Below are 26,750 nucleotides of genomic sequence, written 5' to 3'. Positions count from 1 at the left end.
AAAGACTGCTCTTTCTAATGATGGAATCTCATTAATGCAAGAAATAGTTATAAAAACATATCTTAATGGGGATTAAAACATCAGCTTTTTTAATGATCCAGGCAAGAGCTTGACAACTCTTTGGGGAAGGAGTTAGCAGCTGGCCTGTGATCCATTTCTCTTTTGATTTCCAGGCAGACCCTCCCACAGAAAGAAAGAAGGCAGGTGACCCAGTTAAACATGTTGACAACTGACCTCCTATTGGTAAATAGACTAATGAATTTTGCTAAGAGGAGAACTCTTACTCGTGGCATACTTTCAGCAGAGTGTCACTGGTTAGGATCGCCTGTGGTAAACACAGCCTAGAATCTGTAGATTTATGAGACGTGTCTTCCTGGAGAATGGAGAATGTCTTCCAATATACCTCAGCTCCCTAAGGTATATTAGAGATGTGATATAACCTAAATGTTCCCCATTGTGTGAGGCGACTTGTCAACTTTGCTTAGAGAAATCATCTGTTATTCTGAGCTAGAAAATATTCTGAGCTAGAAGCAACACTTCGGAAGCCACATTGGATGTTCCTGCTTCTTTTGTGCCAGTTGATTGCTTATATACTTGAAATTATTTTAGTAAAGCTAGATAGTAGGTAAGATCTCTGATTCGTGAGAATCTGATTTGACAGTCCAGTCTTTTGTGTAGGCTCATCCCTATACCCCAGCCAGCCGTCTCTGATGAAACTAAATTGAGGAACATGATTTGGACCTGAGTAGCAAGTGCAAGGCTCTTATTCCAGTCCCACATCTAAGTCTTGGAACTCAATCAACTCATCCAGCCAACTGTTAGAAAGTAATAGCTCTTCCCCTTTTAGACTCTGCATGGAAACATGATTAAGAGGATGAAGGGAAAATATTAAGAATTTCTTAATATGGGAAAGTCCTGTATAAATAGAATAAAAATTCTTGGTTATAATCTTAAAAAAAAAGAAGGTGAAGGGATAGGATCCAATGTGACAGAGCTCAGGCAGGTCCAAGAGAACAAGAGAGGTTGTGATGCTCATGAATAGTGAGTTTTTTCCATTTTGGCTCTATCCACTAGTAAAAATAATAATAGTAAATGCCATTCATTGACTGCATTAGCTACTTCTTCTCTCCTTGTTTGAAGAGGCTCAAGTACATAGGTAGAGAGACTCTTGAATTGTTCACTCCAGCAAACTGCCTACCTGCTACCTTGTGCGTAGGGTAGGAGGAATCTCCTCCTTTATAGAAACTTGAGGCAAGGTTGGTGATTGTTTTCCTTTAACCATTTATTCTTTCTGTGAGTATTTATTGAGTACCACCAGGCACCAGTGGTAAACAGGGCAAATTCAAACCTTGTTTGACGTGGCTACAGTTATTGTTGTGAGTACTTAACTGTCCATCATTTCTGATTCAGGAGTCTCATGTCTTCTGTCAACATCCATGAAACTGGTGGGCTAACTAAAAAGCTTGCAAGCAAGATGAAATATCAGCCCCTTCACAGTTTCTGACATTATAGTACAAATACCTTCTCCCATATTGTGGCTTGCCCTTTTACTCTTTTTGGTGGTTTTTGTTTGTTTGTGTTTGTTTTTCACAAAGATAGGTTATTACTTTTTATGTAAGTTATTATACCTATATTTTTCTTTACGATTAATGCTGTCTTTGTGTCCTATTTAAGAAGTCTGTTCTTTTTCTAGTACTCTGACTGTGACCTCTGTCATAAATCAAATGTCCACATTAGCATGGGTCTGACTTCATTCTACTTGATTGCTTTATTGATCCTTGAGCCAGTGCTACATTAACTTAAATACCATAGTATTGGGTTGGGCAAAGAGTTCGGTTTTTTTCTGTAAGAAAGCTCTAGTAGTGCTTAGTTGTCCTTAAGTTCATTCGAAACAATTTTGTTAGATTGTATTGTGACAGCTGTCATATCACAGTGCATTTAAAAGTAACTTATAAAAATTGGTGAATTTTTTGTATAGCCATTTTAATATTGAAGAAGAAAAAAAGCAACATTTTCAGCATATTATACTTTATTATTTCAAGAAAGGTAAAAACGCAACTGAAATGCAAAAAAAAAGATTTGTGCAGTGTATGGAGAAGGTGCTGTGACTGATCGAATGTGTCAAAAGTGGTTTGTGAAGTTTCGTGCTGGAGATTTCTCGTTGGATGATGCTCCATGGTCTGGTAGACCAGTTGAAGTAGATAGCGATCAAATTGAGACATAATTGAGGACAATCACCGTTATACCACGTGGGAGACAACCAACATACTCAAAATATCCAAATCAAGCGTTGAAAATCATTTATACCAGCTTGGTTATGTTAATTGCTTTGAGGTTTGGGTTCCATGTAAGTTAAGCGAAAAGAACCTTGACCCTATTTCCTCACGTGATTCCCTACTACTGAAACATAATGAAAACATTCTGTTTTTAAAACAAATTGTGACAGGCGATGAAAAGTGGATACTGTACAATGATGTGGAACGGAAGAGACTGTGGGGCAAGCAAAATGAACCACCACCAACCACACCAAAGGCTGGTCTTCATCTGAAGAAGGTGATGTTGTATATATGGTGGGATTGGAAGAGAGTCCTCTATTATGAGCTCCTTCCGGAAAACCAGACGGTTAATTCCAACAAGTGCTGCTCCCAGTTAGGCCAACTGAAAGCAGCACTTGATGAAAAGCATCTGGAATTAGTCAACAGAAAATGCATAATCTTCCGTCAGGATAACGCAAGACTGCATGTTTCTTTGATGACTGGGTAAAAACTGTTACAGCTTGACTGGGAAGCTCTGACTCATCTGCCATATTCACCAGACATTGCACCTTCGGATCTCCATTTATTTAGGTCTTTACAAAATTCTCTCAATGGAAAAAATTTCAATTCCCTGGAAGACTGTAAAAGGCACCTGGAACAGTTCTTTGCCCAAAAAGATAAAAAGTTTGGGAAGATGGAATTATGAAGTTGCCTGAAAAATGGCAGAAGGTAGTGGAACAAAACGGTGAATATATTGTTCAATAAAGTTCTTGGTGAAAATGAAAGATGTGTCTTTTATTTTTACTTGAAAAGCAAAGGAACTTTTTGGCCAACCCAATATTAGCATCATAATAAATAGGTACAAATTTTCCCTTGTTTTTTTTGTTTCATTCTGTTTTGTTAAGAGTATCTTGCCTATTTTTGACCCCTTTGCATTTCTATATATATTTTATTTATTTATTTACATATATCCATTTTTTAAAATTCTTTTCCCGTATAGGCCATTACAGAGTATTGAGTAGACTTCCCTGTGCTATACAGCAGGTTCTTGTTAGTTATCCATTTTATATATAGGTGTGTGTATATGTCAATCCCAGTCTCCCAATTTATCCCTCCCCACCTTATCCCCTAGTAACCATAAATTTGTTTTCTACATCCGTGGTGGCTCTATTTCTGTTTTGTAAATAAATTCATTTGTACCCTTTTTTTTTTAGATTCCACATATAAGCGATATCATATATTTATCTTTCTGTGTCTGACTTACTTCGTTCAGTATGACAACTTCTAGGTCCATACATGTTGCTGAAAATGGCATTATTTCATTCTTTTTTATGACTGAGTAATATTCCATTGTATATATGTATGACATCTTCTTTATCCATTCCTCTGATGATGGACATTTACATTGCTTCCATGTACTGGCTATTATAAATGGTGCTGCAGTGAACATTGGGGTGCATGTATCTTTTCGAATTATGGTTTTCTCTGGGTATATGCCCAGGAGTGGGATTGCTGGGTCATATGATAGTTCTATTTTTAGTTTTTTAAGGAACCTCCATACTGTTCTCCATAGCGTCTGTGCCAATTTACATTCCCACCAACAGTGTAGGAGGGTTCCCTTTTCTCCACACCCTCTCCAGCATTTATTGTTTGTAGATTTTTTGATGATATGGCCATTCTGACTGGTGTGAGGTGATGCCTCATTATAGTTTTGATTTGCATTTCTCTAATAATTAGTGATGTTGAGCATGTTTTCATGTGCTTTTGGCCATTTGTATGTCTTCTTTGGAGAAATGTCTATTTAGATCATCTGCCCATTTTTTGATTGGGTTATTTGTTTTTTTGACATTGAGGTGCATGAGCTGTTTGTATATTTTGGAGATTAATCCCTTTTTGGTTGCTTCATTTGCAAATATTTTCTCCCATTCTGAGGGTTGTCCTTTTGTTTTATGGTTTCATTTGCCATGCAAAATCTTTTAAGTTTAATTAGATCCTATTTGTTTATTTTTGTTTTTATTTTCATTACTCTGGGAGGTGGATCAAAAAAAGATCTTGCTGTGATTTATGTCAAGGAGTGTTCTGCCTATGTTTTCCTCTAAGAGTTTTATAGTGTCTGGCCTTACATTTAGGTCTTTAATTCATTTTGAGTTTATTTTTGTGTATTGTGTTAGGGAGTGTTCTAATTTCATTCTTTTACATGTAGCTGTCTAGTTTTCCCAGCACGACTTATTGAAGAGACTGTCTTTTCTCCATTGTATATTCTTGCCTTCTTTGTCATAGATTACATGACCATAGGTGTGTGAGTTTATCTCTGGGCTTTCTATCCTGTTCCATTGAGCTATATTTCTGTTTTTGTGCCAGTACCATACTGTTTTGATTACTGTAGCTTTGTAGTATAGTCTGAGAAGTCCGGGAGCCTGATTCCTCCAGCTCCATTCTTCTTTCTCAAGATTGCTTTGGCTATTCGGGGTCTTTTGTATTTCCATATAGATTCCATATATATTTTAGAATCAGCTTGTCAGGTTCCCTGAAAAACTTGTTGAAATTTTGATTGGAATTACATTAAGCCTATCAATTTGGGGAGTTTAGACATTTTCCATGATTTCATGATATTGGTAAATTTATTGTCTAAAAATTTGTCTCTAGATTCTTTCGGATTTTCAACAAAACTTTCATAATTATGTAATATATAGAAATAGATATATGTAATTTTTCTAGAATCTGTATGATAATATTTTGCTTAGGATTTTTCCATTTGTGTTCGTAAGTAAGACTGGCCTATCATTTTTCATTCTTGAAATATTATTAGAGTTTAGAATCAAGGTTATACTAGCCTCATAAAATGAATTGAGGAGTGGGCTCTCCTTTATATACTCTGGAATAGTTTATGTAACATTGCAATTATTTTTTTTTCCTTATATGTTTGATAGAACTGCAGTTGAAGCCATGTAGTCCTGGAGTTTTCTTTGTGGGATGAATTTTGACCATTGATATGGTTTCTTTAATGGTTACAAGACTCTTAAGTTTTCTCTTTCTCCTTGAATTAGTTCCATGAGTTTGGAGGGATTTTGTTTGTTTATTTGTGTTTTTAGTAATTTTCCCCTTTCATCGAAGTCTACAAACTTGTTGCCATAGAGTTGTGCACAGTATATCCTTGTTATCTTTTTAATATTTGTAGGATTTATAATGTCTTCTTTTTATTTTTGTTAATCAATCTTTCCTGAGGTTTGTCAACTTTTTATCAAGATACAGTATTCAAAACATTGTTCATCTTTTTTATTGTAAGTTTGTCTTCTATTTCTGAATGTATGGGGATTTTCTGATTATCTTTCTTATTATGTTCTTATTTTTTATTATGATCAGGAAACATATGCTATATCAACCCTCTGAAATTTATTTTGACTTGCTTTATAGCCACATATTAGGTCAGTGTTTGTAAATATTTTATGTTGCTTTGAGAAGAATGTGAATTTTATATTTCCTTATTAGTACAGTGTTCTATAAATATTCATTCAGGTCATTTGTTATTCAGATCCTCTATGGTATTACTTAAAAAAACCTGGTTCTTCAGTTAATTATTGAATGAGGTGTGTATGATTTGGATTTGTACTTTTCTCCTTGTAGTTCTGTCGAGTTTCATTTTATATATTTGAAGGCCATGTTATTAGTAACATACAAATTTTGTTTTGTTAGTGGTTTTCCTACTAACTTTAGAACTCTTAGGGGCCACCCTATTTTGGCTATTAAAAAGTGGGGCTCTATTCTCCCTACTTAGTCTTGAGCTAGACAGTACTGCTTCTATTTGTTTTAATTGTCTGTGCTTTTGAATAATGTTTAAGTTGAATAGCTTATTCTTTAACTTAACATAATTGTTAAGTATATAGTGGGGAGCTGTTTAAATATTTTTAATAAGGGAGTGACATGATTAAATTTATATTAGGAAGATTTGTTAATTCCATATAGAGGATGGATACAAGGGTGCAAACAGAGAAAGGAAAGCTAATTAGGAAGTTGTTGAAATTTTCAAGGTGAGTAATGATTATCAGTGGGTAAATGTTAGGACACAAAGGTGTTCAAAGTAAAGTGATACTTAAGCATTTCATTAACTTATCACAGTTGATTCAGTTTGTGAAATATCATCGTTAACAAGAATTTAAATTATTTTTTCTTGATAACTTGAAAAGCCTCTAACGGATATCAAACAAAATGAAACTGAGCAGATAAGTTTAATAATAAGTATATATAAGTATATATAATAAGTATTTGAAAAATGGGAGCACATAAATTTTTCTATTTTAAAAATGTTGAACTTTTTTTTCAAGATTTCTAAATAGTGACTGGGAAGTATGGCAGAGGATGACCTGGCTATTTTTGACTCGGGAGGAAGTGCTTCTTTGTCATTTGAGTATTCCTGATTGTCACTTGGTGATCTATGTTATTTTCACCTCCCCTGAATCTTCTGAATCTTCTTTCTGCTGGGAACAATAATTTTTACAATCCAAAGGATTTGACCCAAGGCTGAAGAAGCAAGATTAAACCAGCCTATCCATCAGGAGTCCCTGTGACTCTTTTTTCTCCCATGAGAAGGGTTTTCCTGTCACTTGGCCTCATTCTGACAGTTGCTACAGGTATCTGAACTTGCCATGCTATTGACCTAAATGGAGTCACTAAAATGCCTTTAGTAAACTTTATGGGCTTTTAATTCTTTTATAACCTGGCCACTGCAGGAGTCAAATGATATCATTCTTTAGTAGGAGATAGCTGTTGTTTTCCTGCAAAGAACAATTTGGGGGCCAGTGGTTTTCAAACTCTAGTTTGTAAATATACAGGGGTTCTGTAGCATTGTTTTTGAAGCCATCCTGAGGGAAGAGGGAGCCATGACCAGGAGAGCCTCTTAGTTCACCACAGCAAATCCAAGTAGAGCCATAATATTTCCATCTGGTTAAACCTATAGGATTTTATTTAGAAGGTTTTATTTTTGTTTTCTTGTTACAAAAAATAATATTAAAATAAAAAGTCTGAAAAACTATTTTAAACCAGTGATAAAACAATCTATTCATTTATAAACACATCTGCCATGGGCCAAAATCAAGTCAATTCTGGTGGTTTTGTTGAACGCTTTTTAATTCTTTTTCTTTGTATGAGTGAAGAGACTATATCTGATAGTAGATCAAAGACCCTGTCTTAAAGTTTGGCAGGCCTAAAGTCGTCTATTGTCACTCTTCTCTAATTTAAGCAACACAAAACTGGATTCCTCACGTTCAGTCTTAGCAGAGAGCTTTTAATTCCTAACCCACCCTCCCATAGCATCTAAATGAGGTAATTAACTGTTGGGAAGATGTGCTAAACTTGTACATCTTGTACAAGTAGAAACTGATAATAAATATGTTAAAACTTGTCATTTATAATCTATTTCAGGAGTGTCTAGTGTCATTGCTCTGCTCTACCGGTATTACATAAAAAATATCTCTTCTTCAAGGTAAAAACTTGCTGCCAGTAGGGAGAAGGTAATTATCAGCATAGTTTTGTTTCTTAGGCTGACAAAGGAATAGCTACTGGATATGGTGTTTCTGAAAATAGCAAGCTTGGTCATGTTTCTTTATCTTGAATTTACAGAACTTCTTTGATAATAAACAGTTTGATATCTAGAAATTTGATTACTTACTGTGAGCATAGTGAAGATTACCCTCAAGGGTTGCAAAATTATACTTTTAAAACTGATGATAGCACTGGGTAACTATCCACCTAGAAATATCTGTGTTTTAGATGCTTAAAGTACCTGAAACTTAATTTTGCATCTCCATTTATTTGATAAATTGTACATGAACTTCAACTTTTCACCTTAATGTTTTCTTTGGTTGTAGAACATAATAGTGGTAGGGATTTTTTTATTTGATTTCTTGCCCAGGCTGCTGTTTGCCAGCAGAAGTAGTAAACTGATACAAACAGAGTGATATGATGAAAAACAGGCAGTGGGAAAATGAAAGAAATGGGAATTGCTGAAAAGGAACAAAAAAAGAAAATTGGAAAGGAATGCTAGAAGCGAACAATGAAACATGGGAGAAAATATATGAAATGGTAAGAAAAAGTAAATGAAACAGAACTCCCCAAAATGGTTAAAGGAAGAAAAGATATGAAATGTTGTGGAATTAAACTTTTAGGGTTGGGGGCAGACAAAAAGGGAACAACTTAGAGATAAAAGCTTTATGGAGCTCATAACAGTTGGTTAAAGTTATCGTTTTACCATTTGTTAAATTTTGTAGTATTCAAAATATTTCTATTGGTACATCAAATTAGGCTTATATATATATATATATATATATTTAACATCTTTATTGGAGTATAATTGCGTTACTGTTAGTGTGTGTTAGTTTCTGCTTTATAACAAAGTGAATCAGTTGTACATATACATATGTTCCCATATCTCTTCCCTCTTGCGTCTCCCTTTCCTTCCTTTAAATCAGACTTCTGTCCTCTCCCCCTGCACCCCCACCACCTCCTTTGTTAATTTCCTTTGTTACTAGAAAGGCAGTGTCAGGGATAATATTTGTTTTTAAATATGTCTTAACTGCATTTTTGGTACCACATATCTTAATTTTAAAATAGTGACCATGGTTTCTATAGAGTCAAGTTAACTTACTAAAAGGTACCAAACTTTTCCACTCAGTGAGAAATGAGAGCACAAGCAGAACCTTCATTAACAGATTACTTTCTGTAGGAGTTAGTTGGCAAGAGGAAAAATCTTTTTTTCTCATTTTTATAAAATTACTTGTTGGCAAAAGCTTTATTATTATTCTTTTCCTAAATGAAGCCTCGGCTCTATTATTTCTATCTGTTCTATATTGTAAGAGTTGTAGGTTGCTTGAGCTGTTCCCTACTCAGAAATTTTTGAGTGTTAGTTGCAATTCAATATATTCCTTTGTTTTACACTGAAAAGTTCTCTTGTTGACCACCTCTTGATTAAGGTAACATTTATTCATTCACTTATTTTAAAAAAAATGTATTTTGAGAAGATACTTTCCAGTTGTGCTATAATAAAAAATACAAAATGAATATAGCATGAACCCTGTTTTCAAGGAGCTGGAAATTTATTGCTTGGGAAAAACAGAAGAGGGAGGAATTCCATGGGAATCAGTGAAGGTTTCAGAGACTAAGTGAGCTTTGAAGTGGGTCTGGAAAGATGAATAAAAGTTCTCCTGGTCAAAAAGAAACTGAAAAATAATTTTTGTAAGCATTAGAACTTACTAAGCACCTAGAGAGATGGGACAGAGAATCATCAGGGATCCAGGCCCTGTCTATCTTCTACCTTATGGTCCTATGGTCCAGAGTGACAATTCCAGCTCTTACTGTTTAATCTGCATTGCAAGTAGTAAGAAAGAGCAAAAGAGCACACCTCACATTACTTCCACTCACTTCTTATGGGTCAGACTTAGACATATGACTACCTTTAGTGAAAGGCAGTTTAGGAAATTAGCCTTAGCTGTACCCAGTTAAAAATTCCATTACTATAGAAGGAAGTGAGAACAGATATTGAACAATTAGAAGTGTCTGCCACAAGCTGGAAATCCCTTGATCAGATAACACCGGAGTATGCAAAGAAAATTAATAAGAAAATCCTTTAGCAAGAGAACCAATTTGAAAGATTTCACAGTAATCAAGAAGTAGATGACAAAGGCCTTAACTGAGTGAATGGGATAGGAATACAGATATGTGGTCAGATTTGCAAGATATTTTCAATGGAGAATTAATAGGATTTGGTGGTTGATTGGTTCTGGAGTGGGAAGAAAAGGAAGGTGTCAAGGAAAACTGTAGAACTCTACTGCACGGATTTGAATCCTGGTTTGGACACTTACTGAGTGGCCTCATACAAGTTGCTTAACACTCTTGCCTTAGTTACCTCATCTGCAAAGTGAGAATAATAACTTAATTGAAAGATTGAATGAGATAACATATGTAAAACATCTAACTTTAGGAAAAAAGATAAACCAAGGATAAAATTATAGGGCAGACTGATATTTAAGGGATAGGAAGAAGAGGAAAGGTAGATAAGGAGGCTAAAAGGGAACCTCAGAGAAGTAGGAGATGAACAAGGAAAGAATAGTGTCCAGGAAGACAAAGTAAGAGAAGGTTTCTCGAAGTTGAGGATGAATGACAGAATCAAATAGTATGGTGAGATGAATGGAAAAATAAACCTCTTAACTTAGGCTAGCTTTGTACTCATTTTATCAGTAAGCTTCTGAGGAAAACAGATATTTTAATATATCATTTAGAGTTGTGGAAACAAAATTTGGTTAAAGGAATTTATCAGATTGTTTGGAATATCTACAAATTATTCCAAATTATTTGAAATTTTAATGGAGTAACTGCCTTTGAATTTCTAACCATTGAGTCTAATTTGTTAAAATTCTTTAAAACTATGATTTTGATGTCAGTCTGAGATGAAGAGTTTCAAATTATGTCTCAGCATGAGGTATTTGCTTTCATTTACCTCATCATAAATTCAGTGCAATAGCACTTTAATAGGTAAAGGTTGCATGCTCTATAAAATGAGCAGGTAGCCAAGATTCTCAAGTCATAGCTTCAGACCTACTAATTCTTAGTTTCTTTTTATTAAAAGTGCCTAAAGGTCTGTAGTTATTCTTTACCTTCAATGAGTATTTGGGACAGTTGGGATGATAAAATGTATGCATGTAGCATCCTCTTTCTTATTGCCCTAGATTCCATACTTATTTTAGCAATTGTAATAATTTGCTTCAGGGTATATACAGCAGTGGTAAAGCTTGCAGTCCTTTTCCTGGTATTAGATTAAGGTGCATTAATTAGCTGTGTAACTTCAGGCAAGTCACTGAGTCTTTGTGACCCTCCATTTGATAAATTGGGTCAGACTATTTACCTTGTATACCTCATAAGGTTTTATTAAGACTCCATCTGTGAAGTGCTCTTTAAGTTAAGCACCAAATAAACATAAGGCAGTGTTATTAATTAGGCTGGTGACCTGTTCCTCACTAGGTTAACATAGGAATCAGCATCTCATTTGATTTTTGGACCAAATCCACATTCCCATTAATTCAGGAATATTCTGTCCTAAAGAAAAAGAATTTCCTCATGGAGAAATATGTGTGTGCAATGTCCTCTGGAAGCATTTCACCTTTTTCAGCTTTGGATTTAGTTTTTGTCATTCGGGCAGTAAGATACAAAGACCACAAGTAGTTTTCATATATTTTTCATGTTATTAATTAGATAACTTTTTAATGTAAGTTGCAAATAACCTTATAAAGTAGCCTTTTACAGAATTTCTGAAACATTACTTGAATATTAAATGGCTACAAGGGACCAATTGCAGGATTGATGCTCCTATGCTCGTTTTAAGTTTTAAAAATTACTCTATTCTTACTTGGTTTAAAAAAATGTTTAATGCTAGAGTTTCTAAGATGAAGGGTACAAGCTTGCTAATATTGTGTCAATGAAGGGATTTTTCAGTCTATTTCACTTGATTACTTCCCCATATTTACATCTGAAAGAATGGTTGATGTTGCCTTGATGCTTTAATGGTGACACAGAAGGGACATGAAGAAAGATGAGAAATAAGTATATTATTCACAGTAGGATTTACCTGTAATCTGAATTTTTCAAGAATACGGACATCTGTGATTGTTTTACTTCTGCACCAGAAGTTGTGGTAGAGGCTGTGCCTGTAACTTCGAACATGTCACTGGAAGACGTAAAAAGACGATGCTTGTCCCTTAATGGTAAGTCGTAGGAATTCATGTAAGGGGAGAAAATCACTTTTCTTGCTTTGGTCAAAAGATGGCAGTATTGCTGTGCTGATTGTTTTCTTACGCAGTTTGGGCTGTTTTTTTTAATGCAAAAAACACTTAAATTTAGTGATCTAATTAACAATGACCCTTCCAACAGAATGCCAAATTTCTAATCGAAGACCAGAAGAATAGACCAGAAAATGGAATTTATCTTTTTAAAATGTATTAGGGTTGCTTTAGTAGCTATTTGTAAAAATAGCATTCTCTAAGACTCAGATTTGCCGGAGGAAAAGAGGACACCCTGCATCATGTTTTCAATTTTGGTTAGGTTTGAAATACCCTCCCTTTGGAACTTTGATGACTGTCAGGGTTCCAAGATGTTTTCGAGGGTTTTTTTGTTTTGTTTTGTTTGTTTGTTTTTAGTTTTTAAAGGTCATTGAAGCTTCTGTTTTCATTAAGGCAATACTTATTTTTCTTCAAGGTGTTAAAATCAGGTAATTGTTTTTCTTTTTTTTCCTTGGTCATTATAGTTATTTGTTGGTAGTTGGAAGACTGTGTGAACTAGTCTGGAAGTGTAAAGGTGGTTTCCCTTTTTTTCCTGGGAAAGCAGCATGTTCTCACCTTGTTTCTAAGCCAGTATTATAAATGGCTCTTGGGGATTGATTCTCTGTTTTTCTCTAAGATCTTTAAAGGATAGAGAAATTCAATGAAAAGCACTTAAAAAAATGACAAAATGGACTTCTGAAAAAAAAAAGCCTTCATTATTGATTGTATAAAGTGTTCTTTAAAAAATACAAACATACAAAACACTTTTGGGAGGGGGTAATGGGGAAGAACCTTAGTGTATTGAAAGAACACAAAACAATCCAGCTGTTTTTCTTACTTTATATTAGAATAAGAAAATACTGATAGATTCTGCTCAGAATTCTGCTTTTTTTTAAGGTGATATAGTATGTATTTGTTATATCACATCACCCACTTCCCTCAGTAGGATCTGGGGCAGCACCCTGTAATCAAACTTTAATATGTTTTCAGCAAAACGTTCGAGTAGTTTTACCACGTGGGCTCAGTCTTGACCATAAATAGCCTTACATCAATTTAGGTCAAATGTTGAGGCCAGATGAATCTGACACAAACTTAAGAAAAAAGCTGTAGTTTGCAGAGCTTTTTGGATTTCACGATGGCGTGTAAGAGATAGCACATCTGAAGTGCCATTCAGGTCTACTCTGTGAATCGCCAAAAATCAATTAAGGTTTTCTATTTGTAAATGGGGAAAATTTAATTTAACGTTATATTCTGTTTAATGTTTTCTTTTTTAGAATATGTTTTGTTTTGAGCTGCTTCATTAGCTAGGTGGTTTAAGTGCAGAACGCATTTCAGCCTATTCCATAATACACTGAAAGACAAAGATTTGGAAAAATTTGTACAGCTCGTATCTGCCGTAAAGCAACAGGGTATCTGGTGTACATTCTGTGGCAAGAAGGCCATCATTCTTTTCCTGTTAGGGGTGCTGTGGTAAAAGCATTTCCCACTCTTATTTTATCCTATATTGTTAATCAAGATCAGCTTTACTTCCTGCAGTGCTATTGTGAGATAGAATCTTATTTCATACTTCAAGTAGGGTTAAGCCTGATCAGCTCTTAGGTGGGAGGCTTCTGAGGGGAATATATGTGTTTCAGGGAAGTGTTAGGGGGAGTGTATTATGTGGCAACTCTGCTTCCTTTAGAAGTACTTCCCCCAGCTCTGCATTATAGCTGGACATGGTGTGTTGAATAATATATAAAACCCAAGATAATGTCTACTAGTTCCCATTTCAGTTTAAAGTATTAGGTTAGCCTTCCACCTAATCTGATCAAAACAATACTTTTCTTCATCTACTGTAGTTAATCATAACATCTTTTTCTGCCTTATACTGATAAGTATGATTAGAAATCACTGCTGACCATCTCTCTGCCATCAGTTATAATTCAGTAGTAAAGAATGCCCATCTTAATTCAACTTGTAATTTCATGCAATATAGTTAGTGTTATAGCACAAGTGAAAAATATCCCATTATTCAGGATCTTGTTAAGCTGTGAAACATGTAGTCCTTGAGAAGCCAAGGTACACAGCTCATTTGGAAAAGGTTAGCAGAGGATACCATTATGCCAAAATGGATGTTGCTTAGCTAGTTGTTTAGTTTTACCTCCTCTTATTAAAAAAAACAAACAAACTACATGACACAGAAATTTACACAAGCATAGAGCAACCTTTTGCCTTCTACCAGATCCCAGATCCAGCACTTTTTGTTTTCCTTCTCTAATCCTGACATGTTTTTATATGGTCATTACCACAACTTTGCCAGTTTATTAGTATTATTCAAGTCTAACTTTTTTTTTTTTTCCTGCGGTACGCGGGCCTCTCACTGTTGTGGCTTCTCCCGTTGCGGAGCACAGGCTCCGGACGCACAGGCTCAGCGGCCATGGCTCACGGGCCTAGTTGCTTTGCGGCATGTGGGATCCTCCCGGACCGGGGCATGAACCCGTGTCCCCCTGCATCGGCAGGTGGACTCTCAACCACTGCGCCACCAGGGAAGCCCCAAGTCTAACTTTTAAATGTTTTTACCCCTCCAGAATTTAAAATTTCTTACTTGGCTTGTTAAGACCTAGTAAACAGTATCTTTCTTCTGTTCTGATTGTCATAATTTCTCTCCTGAAGCAACACAACCTTTCTCACACCCTACTGTCTACTGTCCTTAAAAAAAGGACCATTTTTAAAAAGCCTTTTAAAAATGCTTCTTTTCATGACTTGGATGAAACCTATCCAAATTAATTAATTAATATAATAATTACGTGGTTCTTATGGGCTATTTCAAAATATATGTAACTGGTTATGGAAGCAAATGATTTATCCTAGACACTACAGAATAAAATAATTCTCAGTATAGAAAAGTCTTGGCTATATGAACTCTGGGAGTGAGTTTTTTTTTTTTTCCGTATTACCTGTTTTCCTTGATCTTTGAATACAAAATTATGGTATTTTTTGAAATCTGTAACTACTACAAGCAAAAGGGCAAAAATGGTATTTAAACAGCAATCATTAGCAGCAAAACAGCAACAACCATTTGATAGGAATCTCTTCACATTTTGCCCTAGGACGTTGAGATTAACCCAATTTGTAAAAAAGCCTTTGTGTTGCCACACACAGTTTCCTTGTTAAGAAATTAATGTGGCCAGTTAAGTTATACCAACCTAATTTTAGAAAGATAAATTATGAGTGTTGGGATGAAGACAGAGCAGAAGAATCAGCCAACGTTGGCAACATTATAGAAATTAATTGAAATTTGCATCAAGCCAGGAACATACTGTTTGTAAATGATGAGGCTTCTATGTACTTTTGTACAACTGTAATGAGAAAGAATCATACTTACTTGATTAGGCATTGGTTTTGCTGACTGTGGAACTAGGATCAAAATAAATCCTTTTAATGGGAATTTAAAGATACCCTCATTCAAATTGTATATATCCCTTGCACAATAATCTAACTTTTTTAAAAGAAAATCTTATACTCATTGCTATAGTCAGTAGAAAATGATCCAAAATGAGTGTAGTTGAAACTTGCACAATTTTAGCAAAATCTACCGATGCCTCAGTATGTCACTGTAAAAGAAATTGAAAAGCCATCACCAGGTGTGTGTTAGTTTCCTATTGCTGCTATTAATAACAAATTACCATAAATTTAGTGGCTTAAAATAACACAGATTTAGTATCTTACACTTCTGGAGGTCATAGTTTCAAAATCAAGGTGTTTGCAGAGCTGCGATTTCTTATGGAGGCTCTAGGGGAGTGCTATAGACCGAAAATTCATATGCTGAAATCCTAATCCCAAAGATGATTGTGTTAGGCCTTTGGGAGATGATTAGGTTATGAGGGTGGAGCACTCATGATGGGATTAGTGCCCTTATAACAGAGCCCTCAGAGTGCTCCCAAGCTCCTACTGCCATGGGAGGACACAGTGGCCATCTATGAACCAGGAGGCAGGTATCCTCAGCAGATGCTGAACCTGCTGGTGCCTTAATCTTTGACTTCCCAGCTTCCTCAACTATGAGAAATAAATGTTTATCGTTTAAACCACCTAGTCTATGGTGTTTTTGTTATAGCGACCCAAACAGACTAAGACAGGGAGAATGATTTCCTTACCTTTTCCAGCTTCTAGATACAGCCCACATTCCTTGGCTTGTGACCTTTGGCTAGCATTCCTGTCACTCCAGCCTTAGCTTCAATCATCACCTCTCTTTCTCTGACTCTCCTGCTTCCCTTTTCTATTTGTAAGGATCTTTGTAATTACATTGGGCCCACTCAGATAATCCAGTGTAATCTTCCCATTTTAAGACCCTTAATTTCATCACATCTGCAAATACCCTTTTGCCATATAATGTGACATGTTTAAACGTTCTGGGGATTAGGATATGGACATCTTTGTGGGCCATCATTCTTCCTCCCATAGGCTGTTATCCCATAACAGTTCATATCTCTGGTGTCTAGATCTGAGCCTTTTAAAAAAGTTTCTGTGGAGAATATTTAGGAGACAGTGAAGTAAGAAGACAGGTTAAAAAACTTTTTTTAGAAATTAACAGCAAACACTGAAGGTTAAGTAGGCTTACAGTGGTAAGCTACTGTAAATTGGTAGTCACCTCCCAGTTTTTTTTTATATCAGTAAGTGGATATATGAGAAGACCAGAAATACTGGATACCATACAATTTTAGTTATCTGGACCTCAGGGAATGAGTTTTCTAGAGAGTTAATCCCTTAATAGTCAAATTAAAAGAACAAAAAAAACAACTGACCTCTATGGGAAATTTTCTAATATTTATACTACTGTCATAGCTACCCTTTAATTTGTATTATCGTAGAAATACATGACATGGGTAAAAAATTAAAAATATAAATGAGTTTTTAGTTAAAAGTAATTTACCCCTACCACTCCCCCATCTTCCCCTAGCTTTACTCCTCAGAGCAACCACTTACAATTATTTATACTTTAGTTATTCTTCAGGTCCCTCCTAAACCTCTAAATAATATGTTTATCCTTTATTACTTCATTTATCAACTTTAGACATTGACTACAGGCATACCTTGTTTTATTGTGTTTCTCAGATACTGTGTTTTTACAAATTGAAGGTTTGTGACAACCACGCATCCAACAAGTCTGTTGGCACCATTTTTCCAACAGCCTTTGTTCACTTTGTGTCTCTGTGTCACTTTTAGGTAATTCTAACAATATTTCAAACTTTTCATTATTGTATTTGTTATGGTGATCTTTGATCAGTGATCCTTGATGTTACTATTTGCAAAAATTTTACAACTTGCTGAAGGCTCAGATGATGGTTAGCATTTCTCAGCAATAAAGTGTTTTTAATTAAGGTATGTACATTTTTTAGACATAATGTTTGCACACTTAATAGACTACAGTATAGTGTAAACATAACTTTTTATGCACTGGGAAACAAAAAGTTTGGTGACTCACTTTATTGCAATTCACTTTATTTGCTTTATTGTGATCTAGAACCAAACCTGCCATATCTCCGAGGTGTGCCTGCCCTGACTTTTTGCTTGGGCTCATCTCACTTATACCTCCCTTACCTCTTCACAGCACTCTACAACCTGTGTTCTCACCCTGTTACAGTTTCCTGGTCTCTCCCTCAGTCAGCTTGGAAACTTAGTACTTCACACTTAGATCTACATTTCTTGTTCTGTTAACGGTAGAAAGTCTCTCTAAACACACTTCGAGCTTTATTCTTTTTTGAATAATCAGAGCAATAGCTCTTGGTTTTCTCTTTTTGTAATAATAACAATATTTACATCCCCGCCCCATCTACATTTCTCCCCTCTACTTCCCAGTGTCTTATACCTGCACCTTTACTGTTTATGTTGTCAGGTTGACGGTATTCTTTCTGAGATTTTATAATCTGTTCTGAAACATTACTAAGATAAGTTTATGGAATGATTCTGAACATTGAGGACCAATAATCAATATATGTTGTTTTATTCACTGCAGAATGGACTAATACATTAGAATTAAATTTCCTTCTCTATTGGTTCGGTGTTGTGATCAGAATGACACTGAGAGGAATATTTTCTTATAATCAGATTAGATGGAACAGACTCTCTCTCTCTCTTTTCTTCTCCCCCTTACACACCCACCCAGGTGCATGTATCAAATCTTCAAAGTTTTTCTCAGTTTTCAGTCATTTCATCTCTTTTCTCCCTTCTCTCACTTCTCCCTGGAGTCTCCCTCTCCTTCTCATCTGGAGTAGTTACCCTCTAAGGGCTCCCATGCAGTTATCATTCTGGGGCTTCACTCCCTTCATTGTTCTCCTATGTGGCGTTCACTGTTTTCTGTGTCACAGTTCTCTTCTCTCTTGATTTACCTCCTCATTCTGCTAGAGGTAAAGTTTCTGAGTCATCAGATATTCTGAAAGTTTCTGTCTCCCTCCTATATATTTATTTGACAGTGTGGCAGTAAATAGCATCCACTTTAAATTGCCTTTTTCCCAGGATTTGGAGTACACTACTCCACAGATGCCAGTCTGATTCCTGGACCCTTAGAGGCAACCAGTTCTTCTCTCTGGAGGCATTTAGCATTTTTCCTTGTTCTCAAAGTTCTAAAATTTAACAATAATGCATCTAACTGTGGATGTTTTTCATTCACTATAAGGTTGGAGTTTTGACAGTATTGTGTCAGACCCTCTGCCACCCTCTCCTCTTAGCTCCCTGATCTCATCTTACCCTACCACCACTTTCTTCCCTGTGCTACAGTCCACACTGGCCTCCTCCTTCCTCAGACATGTCTGAGGGTCTTTGCACTGGCTACTCCTTTTGTGCAGAATGCTCTTTCCTCAAATATCTACATGGCCCACTTCCTTACCTTCTCTTCTCGGGTCTTTGTTCAGATGTCACTTCTTGAAGTGTCATCCTATTCTAATTATCCTACTTAAAACTGCAATCCCTGTTACCATCCAGGCACTCCTAATCCTCTTACCTTGATTTAATTTTCTTTATAGAATCTATCACTAAATTAAAAAATAAGCAAACTGTGATATTGTGAATATGTATTTCATCTTTGTTCCTGGTTCCAGGCCAGAGCTCCTAAAACCCTTGTAATTTCCTAAGTGATAAGAGTGATAGGAACGTCTTTTGTTATATCTGGCTTTGGTAAGGGTGAAAGGAGCAACTTTTATTATTCATAACAAGCCCTTTCAACCATACCTGAGTTTATGTTAATGTGACTTTGGGGCAGCCCCTAAGGATGGGGGACTGGTTGCCAGGGGAACTGACTGTATAATTAGAGGGTTGGAACTTTCAGCTCCACCCCTGCCCCTCTTTAGGGATGGGAGAGGGGCTGGAGATGGAGTTTAATCACCAGTGGCCAATGATTTAATCAATTACACCTATTTAATGAAGCCTCTAAAAAACCGTCACTGAAGAGATTCGCAGGACTTTCAGGGTGGAGAGGAGGTGTTGGGAGGGTGGTGTGCCTGGAGAGGGCATACTTTGCCCTGTGCATCTCTTCCATCTGGCTGTTACTGCATTGTATCTTGTAATAATAAATCAGTAACATAGTAAGTAACAGAGCCATTCTAGAAAATTATTTAACCCAAGGAGGGGTTTGTGGGAACCCCCGTTTTATAACCAGTGTGTCAGAAGTGCCAAAGACTTGGACTTGCAGTTGGCATTCAAAGGACAGTCTGTGGGACCAGGTGGATAGTGTCAGAATTGAAATAAATTGTAGGACATGCAGTCAGTGTTTGCAGAGAATTGGAGGATTGCTTGGTGGGGGAAAACACACGTGCAAACATACATGCATACGTATATATGTGTGTGTATGTGTTTATATATGTATGTGCATATATGTGTAAATACTTTGTATTAGTTTGCTAGGACTACCATAACACAGTACCACAGACTGAATGGCTTAAACAACAGATATTTCTCACAGTGCTGAAAGCTAGAAGTCTGAGATAAAGGTGTCCGCAGGGTTGGTTTCTTCTGAGGCCTCTCTGCTTGGATAGCTGTCTTTGCCCTGTGTCTTCACTTGATCTTCCCTCTGTAATTGTGTCCAAATTTCCTCTTCTTATAAGGACACCAGACATATTGGATTAGGGCCCACCCTAATGACATCATTTTAATAACTTAATTACCTCTTTAAAGATGTTATCTCCAAATACAGTCACATTCTGAGGTATTGGGGGTTATGGCTTCAACATACGAATTTTGAGGGGACACAGTTCAGTCCATGACAGACTTACTTATTTTTGTAGTCTTTCTCCCCCAGCTAGAATGTAAGCTTCATGAAACTGAGGGGTTTTTTTTTATTGTTGTTGTTCTATTTCAGTGTATACCCAACATCTAGAACAATGCCCATAATAGATGCTGAATAAATAATAATGGATATTCTAGCCTTATGATGAGCTATTTTAATCTGAACACTTCTTTTCATCTCTAGAAAATTCTTATTTCACTAATTCAAGTCCCCCTCCCCCAATTCTCTGTACTATCTTTCCAGTACTCCTGTTAACTGAAATTTGGACCTGCTTGATTAATCTTCCCTGTGTCATTTTCAGTCCATCTGTTGTTCTGCTTTTTTGGAAGATTTTTCAACCTTAACTTCCAAACACTTCTATAAAATATTATTTTGATAAACATGTGTTTCATTTCAAAGAGCCCTCTTCTTGGTCCTGTTTCATGGCATTCTGTTATTGTTTTGTGGGTCCTGTATTTTTGCTGATCTTTCTGCATTTATAAGGTCTTGTTATGTCTCTTTTGTTCCCTGAAGTTTCTGTTTCTTTGTAGGCCATTTTTTGTTTGTTTCTTTTACTTTTGATCTCACATATTGCGTAAGCATTTCTCACCCTTAATAGTCCTTCATTGTACATTTTTATTTAATAATGGGACAGTAAAGTACTAGGAGGTTTATTTTAGGGGTGATAATTTTTGCCTGGTGATGTCACTTTATGATTTGCTGAATGCAGAGGTCTTTAGTTTGGGGAGGGGGTGCCTTAGGTCTCCCTAAATAGTTTATTCAACTTTCTTAGATTAAAAAGCTTCCAAATTTTAGGGAAGAGGTAAAATTGTCATTATATCAGATAACATGATACTATATATAGAAAATCCTAAAGATTCTGCATAGAAACTCCTAGAACTGATAAACAAAATCAGCAAGGTAGCAGGATACAGGATTAACATACATAAATCGGTTGCATTTCTTTATAGTAACAGTGAAATATCAGAAAGGGAATGTAAAAAAAACAATACCTTTTAATATCACAACCCCCCCTCCCAAAATACTTAGGAATAAAACCTGACCAAGGAGGTAAAACACTTATATGCTGAGAACTATAAAACTATAAAGGAAATTGAAGATGATTCAAAGAAATGGGAAGATATCCCATGCTCTTGGATTGTAAGAATTAATATTGTTAAATTGGCCATAGCAATCTATAGTTTAAATCCAATCCCTATCAAATTACCCATGACATTTTTCGCAGAAGTAGAACAAGTAATCCAAAAATTTATATGGAACCATAAAAGACCCAGAATTGCCAAAGCTATCCTGAGGAACAAAAACAAAGCAGGAGGCATAACCCTCCAAGACTTCAGATAATACTATAAAGTGATAGTAATCAAAACAGCATGGTACTGGCACAAAACAGACATGTAGATCAAGGGAACAGAATAGAGAGCCCAGAAATAAACCCACACACCTATGGTCAATTAATCTTCGACAAAGGAGGCAAGAATATACAACTGGAAGAAAGTCTCTTCAGCAAGTGGTGTTGGGAAAGTTGGACAGCTGCATGTAAATCAGTGAAGTTAGAACACTCCCTCACACCTAAACAAAAATAAACTCAAAATGGCTTAAAGACTTAAACGTAAGAATGATACCATAAAACTCCTAGAAGAGAACGTAGGCAAAATGTTCTTTGACATAAATCGTACCGATGTTTTCTTAGGTCAGTCTTCAAAGGCAATAGACATAAAAGCAAAAATAAACAAATGGGATCTAATCAAACTTACAAGCTTTTGCAGAGCAAAGGAAACCATAAACAAAACTAAAAGACAACCTACAGAATGGGAGAAAACATTTGCAAACAATGCGACTGACAAGGGCTTAATGTCCAAAGTATACAAACAGTTCATAGAACTCAACAACAAAAAAAACAAACAATCAAAAAACTGGGCAGAAGATCTAAATAGACTTTTCTTCAAAGAAGACATACAGATGGCCAACAGGAACATGATAAGTTGCTCAACGTCACTAATTATTAGAGAAATGCAAATCAAAACTGCAACGAGGTAGCACCTCGCATCAGTCAGAATGGCCATCATTAAAAAGTCTACAAATAAGAAATGTTGGAGAGGGTGTGGAGAAAAGGGAACCCTCCTACACTGTTGGTGGGAATGTAAGTTGGTGCAACCATTATGGAAAACAGTATGGAGGTTCTTCAAAAATCTATTAAGTAGAGTTGCCATACGATTCAGCAATCCCACTCCTGGGCATATATCCAGAGAAAACTATAATTCAAAAAAATACGTGCACCCCTATGTTCATAGTAGCACTATTCACAGTAGCCAAGACATGGAAACAACCTAAATGTCCATCGATAGATGAATGGATAAAGAAGATGTGGTACATATATATAATGGAATACTACTCAGCCATAAAAAGGAATGAAATAATCCATTTTCAGCAACATGGATGGACCTGGAGATTATCATACTAAGTGAAGTAAGTCAGAAAGAGAAAGACAAATACCATATGATATCACTTATATGTGGAACATAAAATATAACACAAATGAACTTATCTATGAAACAGAAACAGACTCACAGATATAGAGAACGGACTTGCGGTTGCCAAGGGGGAGGTGAGGTGAGGGAGGGATGGATTGGGAGTTTGGGAGTAGCAGATGCAAACTGTTACGCATAGAATGGATAAACAAGGTCCTACTGTATAGCACAGGAACAACATTTAATATCCTGTGATAAACCATAATGGTAAAGAATATGGAAAAGACTGTATAACTGAATTGCTTTGCTCTACAGCAGAAATTAACACAACATTATAAATCAGCTATACTTCAGTTAAAAAAACCTTCCAACTTTTTACCTGGCTGCCTGACTTGCCATATATGGGAGTCTGAAATCTGTGGTTTCTTATCTATGCTTTGAATTAATATCTTTGTTTTCACTTTTTACTTCTGTCACATTTAGTCTGGCTTTTCCAGGTCCCAAACCCCTCTGTAGTTCTGCAGGTGAAATTATACCCTCTGTGGCTGTAGTGCTGTCTCTACTCTCTTCATTCACTATTCGTCTGTCTGCATATCATCTTTCAGAAATGTGTTGAAATTCACTGTTAGTTAATGGTTCTCTCTATCCTTTTTACTTTATTGTTTTGAGTTAGTACATTTTTTTTATTACACATTATATTTAAGGATGTCTACAGAAAGAGGAGAAAAAAATCGTCATCAGTTTGCTTGTCTTGAGTTAGAATTTTTCAATCCTTTAATGATCGAACATAGAAGACAGAATTTGAACTTGCTTTGTTGATATGGATCTTCATTATAAACCTTAGTTATTGGGAGGTGCTCTAGTTGTTTAAATATAGGTTGAGACGGGGCTGACTGTACTTTTAAATCCAGTAGAGGTTCTGGAACATGATTTCTTAAAAAAAAAAAAGTTCTTGATTAGTAATTGCTCTGGGGTTATCACCACAGCAGCAGGACTAAAACTTTTCTAGTTTTCTCTCTCAGTAGATGACCTTGCTTCCCCCTCCACACTTATCATCAAGGCTGTCTATCATGACCTTTCATTTACCTTAGCATGTCTCGGTTCCCTGTTCATGCTCCCTTCTTGTTTCAGATGAAGAGCTGGAATCCCATCTTTTCTGAAGCTAACTCCTCCATTTGCAGCCTGAAGTCCTGGGACTGTTCTCCTGGATCTGCATCTACAAATATGTTCAAGTCTTCCCCTTGGGGGAAAAAAATCTTCCCATCTTTTCCCTAAAGCTGTACTTTTATCTGGAGAAGCCTTCTAAATTTTTTCTAAGTTCTGCTCTCTTTACATATAGGCATTCTCTGTCTTTAGTCCACTTTTCTTCCTTGTTCTTTTCCTGGGAAATCCTGTTTATTCACATGACTTCATCTATCACTGAGCCCTAACCCCTTTCCTGAAGTTCAGATTCTCCTTCCCACCTACCCATTAGTACCACTCAGTATATTCAAAGACAAACCCATTATTCCATGCTCTGCCTCCATCCTCCTGTCCTTAGAAGAACAAAACAATGAACCAGTCAGACATACTCTCTGTCTTTCCCATGTTGATTGGTCTCATTATCATTTTCCCAGTTATCCAGGGATACATTAGAAAGAAATTGTTGTAAGGCTAGAAAACACCCAAAGTTATTACAGTCAGAGTCAGAGTAGGGTTAATTTCAAGTATGTAAGCTTTCTTGCCCTCAGCCCCCATAGTTCCTTTTAATGTACATAACCAATCTTTTGCATTTTCCTGATTACATGCAGGTCTGCAATTAAGGCCTTACGTCCTGGAGGGCTACTTGTGTACTCTACATGCACACTTTCCAAGGCAGAAAATCAAGATGTGATCAGTGAAGTTTTAAACTCCTACAGTAACATCATGCCTGTGGACATTAAGGAAATGGCAAGGACTTGCTCCCAAGACTTCACATTTGCTCCCACTGGCCAGGAATGTGGGCTATTGGTGATTCCAGACAAGGGCAAAGCCTGGGGCCCAATGTATGTAGCCAAATTGAAAAAATCATGGACTACTTGAAATTGGTGATGTGCATTTTGTGAACCATTACATCGATAACATATCAATGTATTATTATATTTATTTAACATGTAGGCTCTCTACGTGTTAACATTTAAATAAAATGGAGCCACTTTTCCTGGGTCTGTTGGAATCCTATTTAGTTAATACTTTAGCATCTCAGAACTTTTCAGGTATATTTTTTTCCTAGAAATACATCTACAGTAATGATTTAAGATGGTGCAGATGGTGTTTGTTCTCTATAATAAATCTGTCTTTTACTTGGCATCTTGTAGTTAAATTAATCAGAATATATGGTTTTGTGCATAAAATGTTTAGAAATACCTTCTATCTGTAATGTTGGTGCTTTGAACCTCTAAAAATGCACACCTTCTGACTCTCTTATAATTTTTTTCCTTATCAAATGTATAGATTCTTTGAGTTTTTTCCCCCCTTTTCTATAAGAACTGATTGCTATTCTGAGACTTAACTTCTTAAGCAGTACTATTTCTAGTTCTAGGAAAATAGATTTCTTATTTGCCAAGTTGTTTTTCGTTAAGAACTATCTTCTGTTTACTGCAAAGGTCAGTGACTCTATTGACACCAGCTTTATTTCTCCATTTTTTTTTGTATTCACAAATACAAATTGAAAGGGTAAATTATGTTGAAAGGCCATTAGGACAGCAGATTCACATGCACATGTTTGACTTTCTGCATTCAGCTTGTAGAATAATGGAGTCTATCCAGCAGGCTATAAAGCAAGTACTTGAAACAAAACCAGAATGATTAATAACCACAATAACTGAACTATATTTGGAGAGTTTTGCTACATAATTGCAGTCATAATGAACACTACAGAATCTGATTATCTAACAGTTGCAATCTGGAGGGGCTTTTTATTTCATTGCGTTATGAAATGTTATCTGAGACTATGATGTCACATATTAATGCACAAAAGGGAGATGCCTAATGAGAGTGGATTATACTATTACCAAAACCCAGTACCATTTACTAAGTGGCTCTCCTTGTTTATCCATATCCTGGGAATATTGTGTACATTTCTGTATATGTACTTAGGGTTTTAGCCTCAGGTTTTGATCATGTGTTTTCTCTAGAAATTGCTTTACTCAGACGCCAAACATATTTTTCCAACTATTAAGAAAAATTATGTAGCATATTTCAAAAGATTCTATCTATTTAGAAATTAGTTTTTTTAAAAAAACAAAACTGACTATAGAAATACAAAATTCTGCTGAAGCTGAATCCTTTTGAATTATTACATTCTGTACATTTAAACTAGAGACTCTTGGCTCATTTACTATTTTTTTTTTTTGCAAGCATATAAAACTGGGCTCCTTTAACTGGGAAGTCCTAGGAAGAGTGTTATTTCTGTACCTTCATTGTATTAACCATTTTGTTTCCTTTATATCTAACCAATATATTTGAAGAAAAGCTGGATCTCTTGGACTCAATCAAATATACTGAGTTAGTACAGAAGATTAATAATAATGGAAAGGACTTTTATTATGTGTGTGTGTATTTTTAGTGTGTGCTTATTGGTTTGTTTTTTCAGTTTGAAATCCTGTCTTCAGATACTATAGGTTTAAAAAGTGCATTTATTCTGTGTAGATTAATCACAAAGTAAATTTTCACAGTGCACTTTGTTGAATGTCATTATTTTCCCAGCATAATGCCATGAAGCCTAATCTGAATACTCAATGTGCTGTTGGATTAGACCTTTCTATGATTACTGAAAAATGCAAACATAGATATACATATAGCTTATTTTATTATCAATAACTATAATGAAACATCTGACATTTATTGAGTGTTAAATATTTGACTAAGTTCTTTATATATATGTGTTACCTTTTCTGAACTTTAAAACAACTCCAGGGCTGAGCATCATGACCACATTTTGTGACTG

At 35.8% G+C, this 26,750-nt stretch overlaps 1 protein-coding gene across 3 annotated transcripts in view; it reads left to right on the top strand.

Moving 5' to 3' along the window:
* The window catches only part of NSUN3 (NOP2/Sun RNA methyltransferase 3), a 53,143-nt gene extending 26,805 nt beyond the window's left edge, over positions 1–26,338 (top strand). Inside the window, exons 6-7 of one of the 3 annotated variants that reach the window (XM_032631611.1) lie at positions 11,930–12,004; positions 24,574–24,692. In XM_032631611.1, coding sequence (XP_032487502.1) covers positions 11,930–12,002 — 73 coding nt within the window. In that variant the 3' untranslated portion in view covers positions 12,003–12,004; positions 24,574–24,692. Of the gene's footprint in view, positions 1–173; positions 538–11,929; positions 12,005–24,573 lie in introns of those variants that run through there. The other 2 variants (XM_032631609.1, XM_032631610.1) reach the window with 2 other exon arrangements.
* The last annotated feature ends 412 nt before the right edge of the window (positions 26,339–26,750 follow it).

Source organism: Phocoena sinus, chromosome 4, assembly GCF_008692025.1.
Source record: "Phocoena sinus isolate mPhoSin1 chromosome 4, mPhoSin1.pri, whole genome shotgun sequence".
NCBI lineage: Eukaryota > Metazoa > Chordata > Mammalia > Artiodactyla > Phocoenidae > Phocoena > Phocoena sinus.
This window is presented reverse-complemented; position numbering and strand designations above follow the sequence as displayed.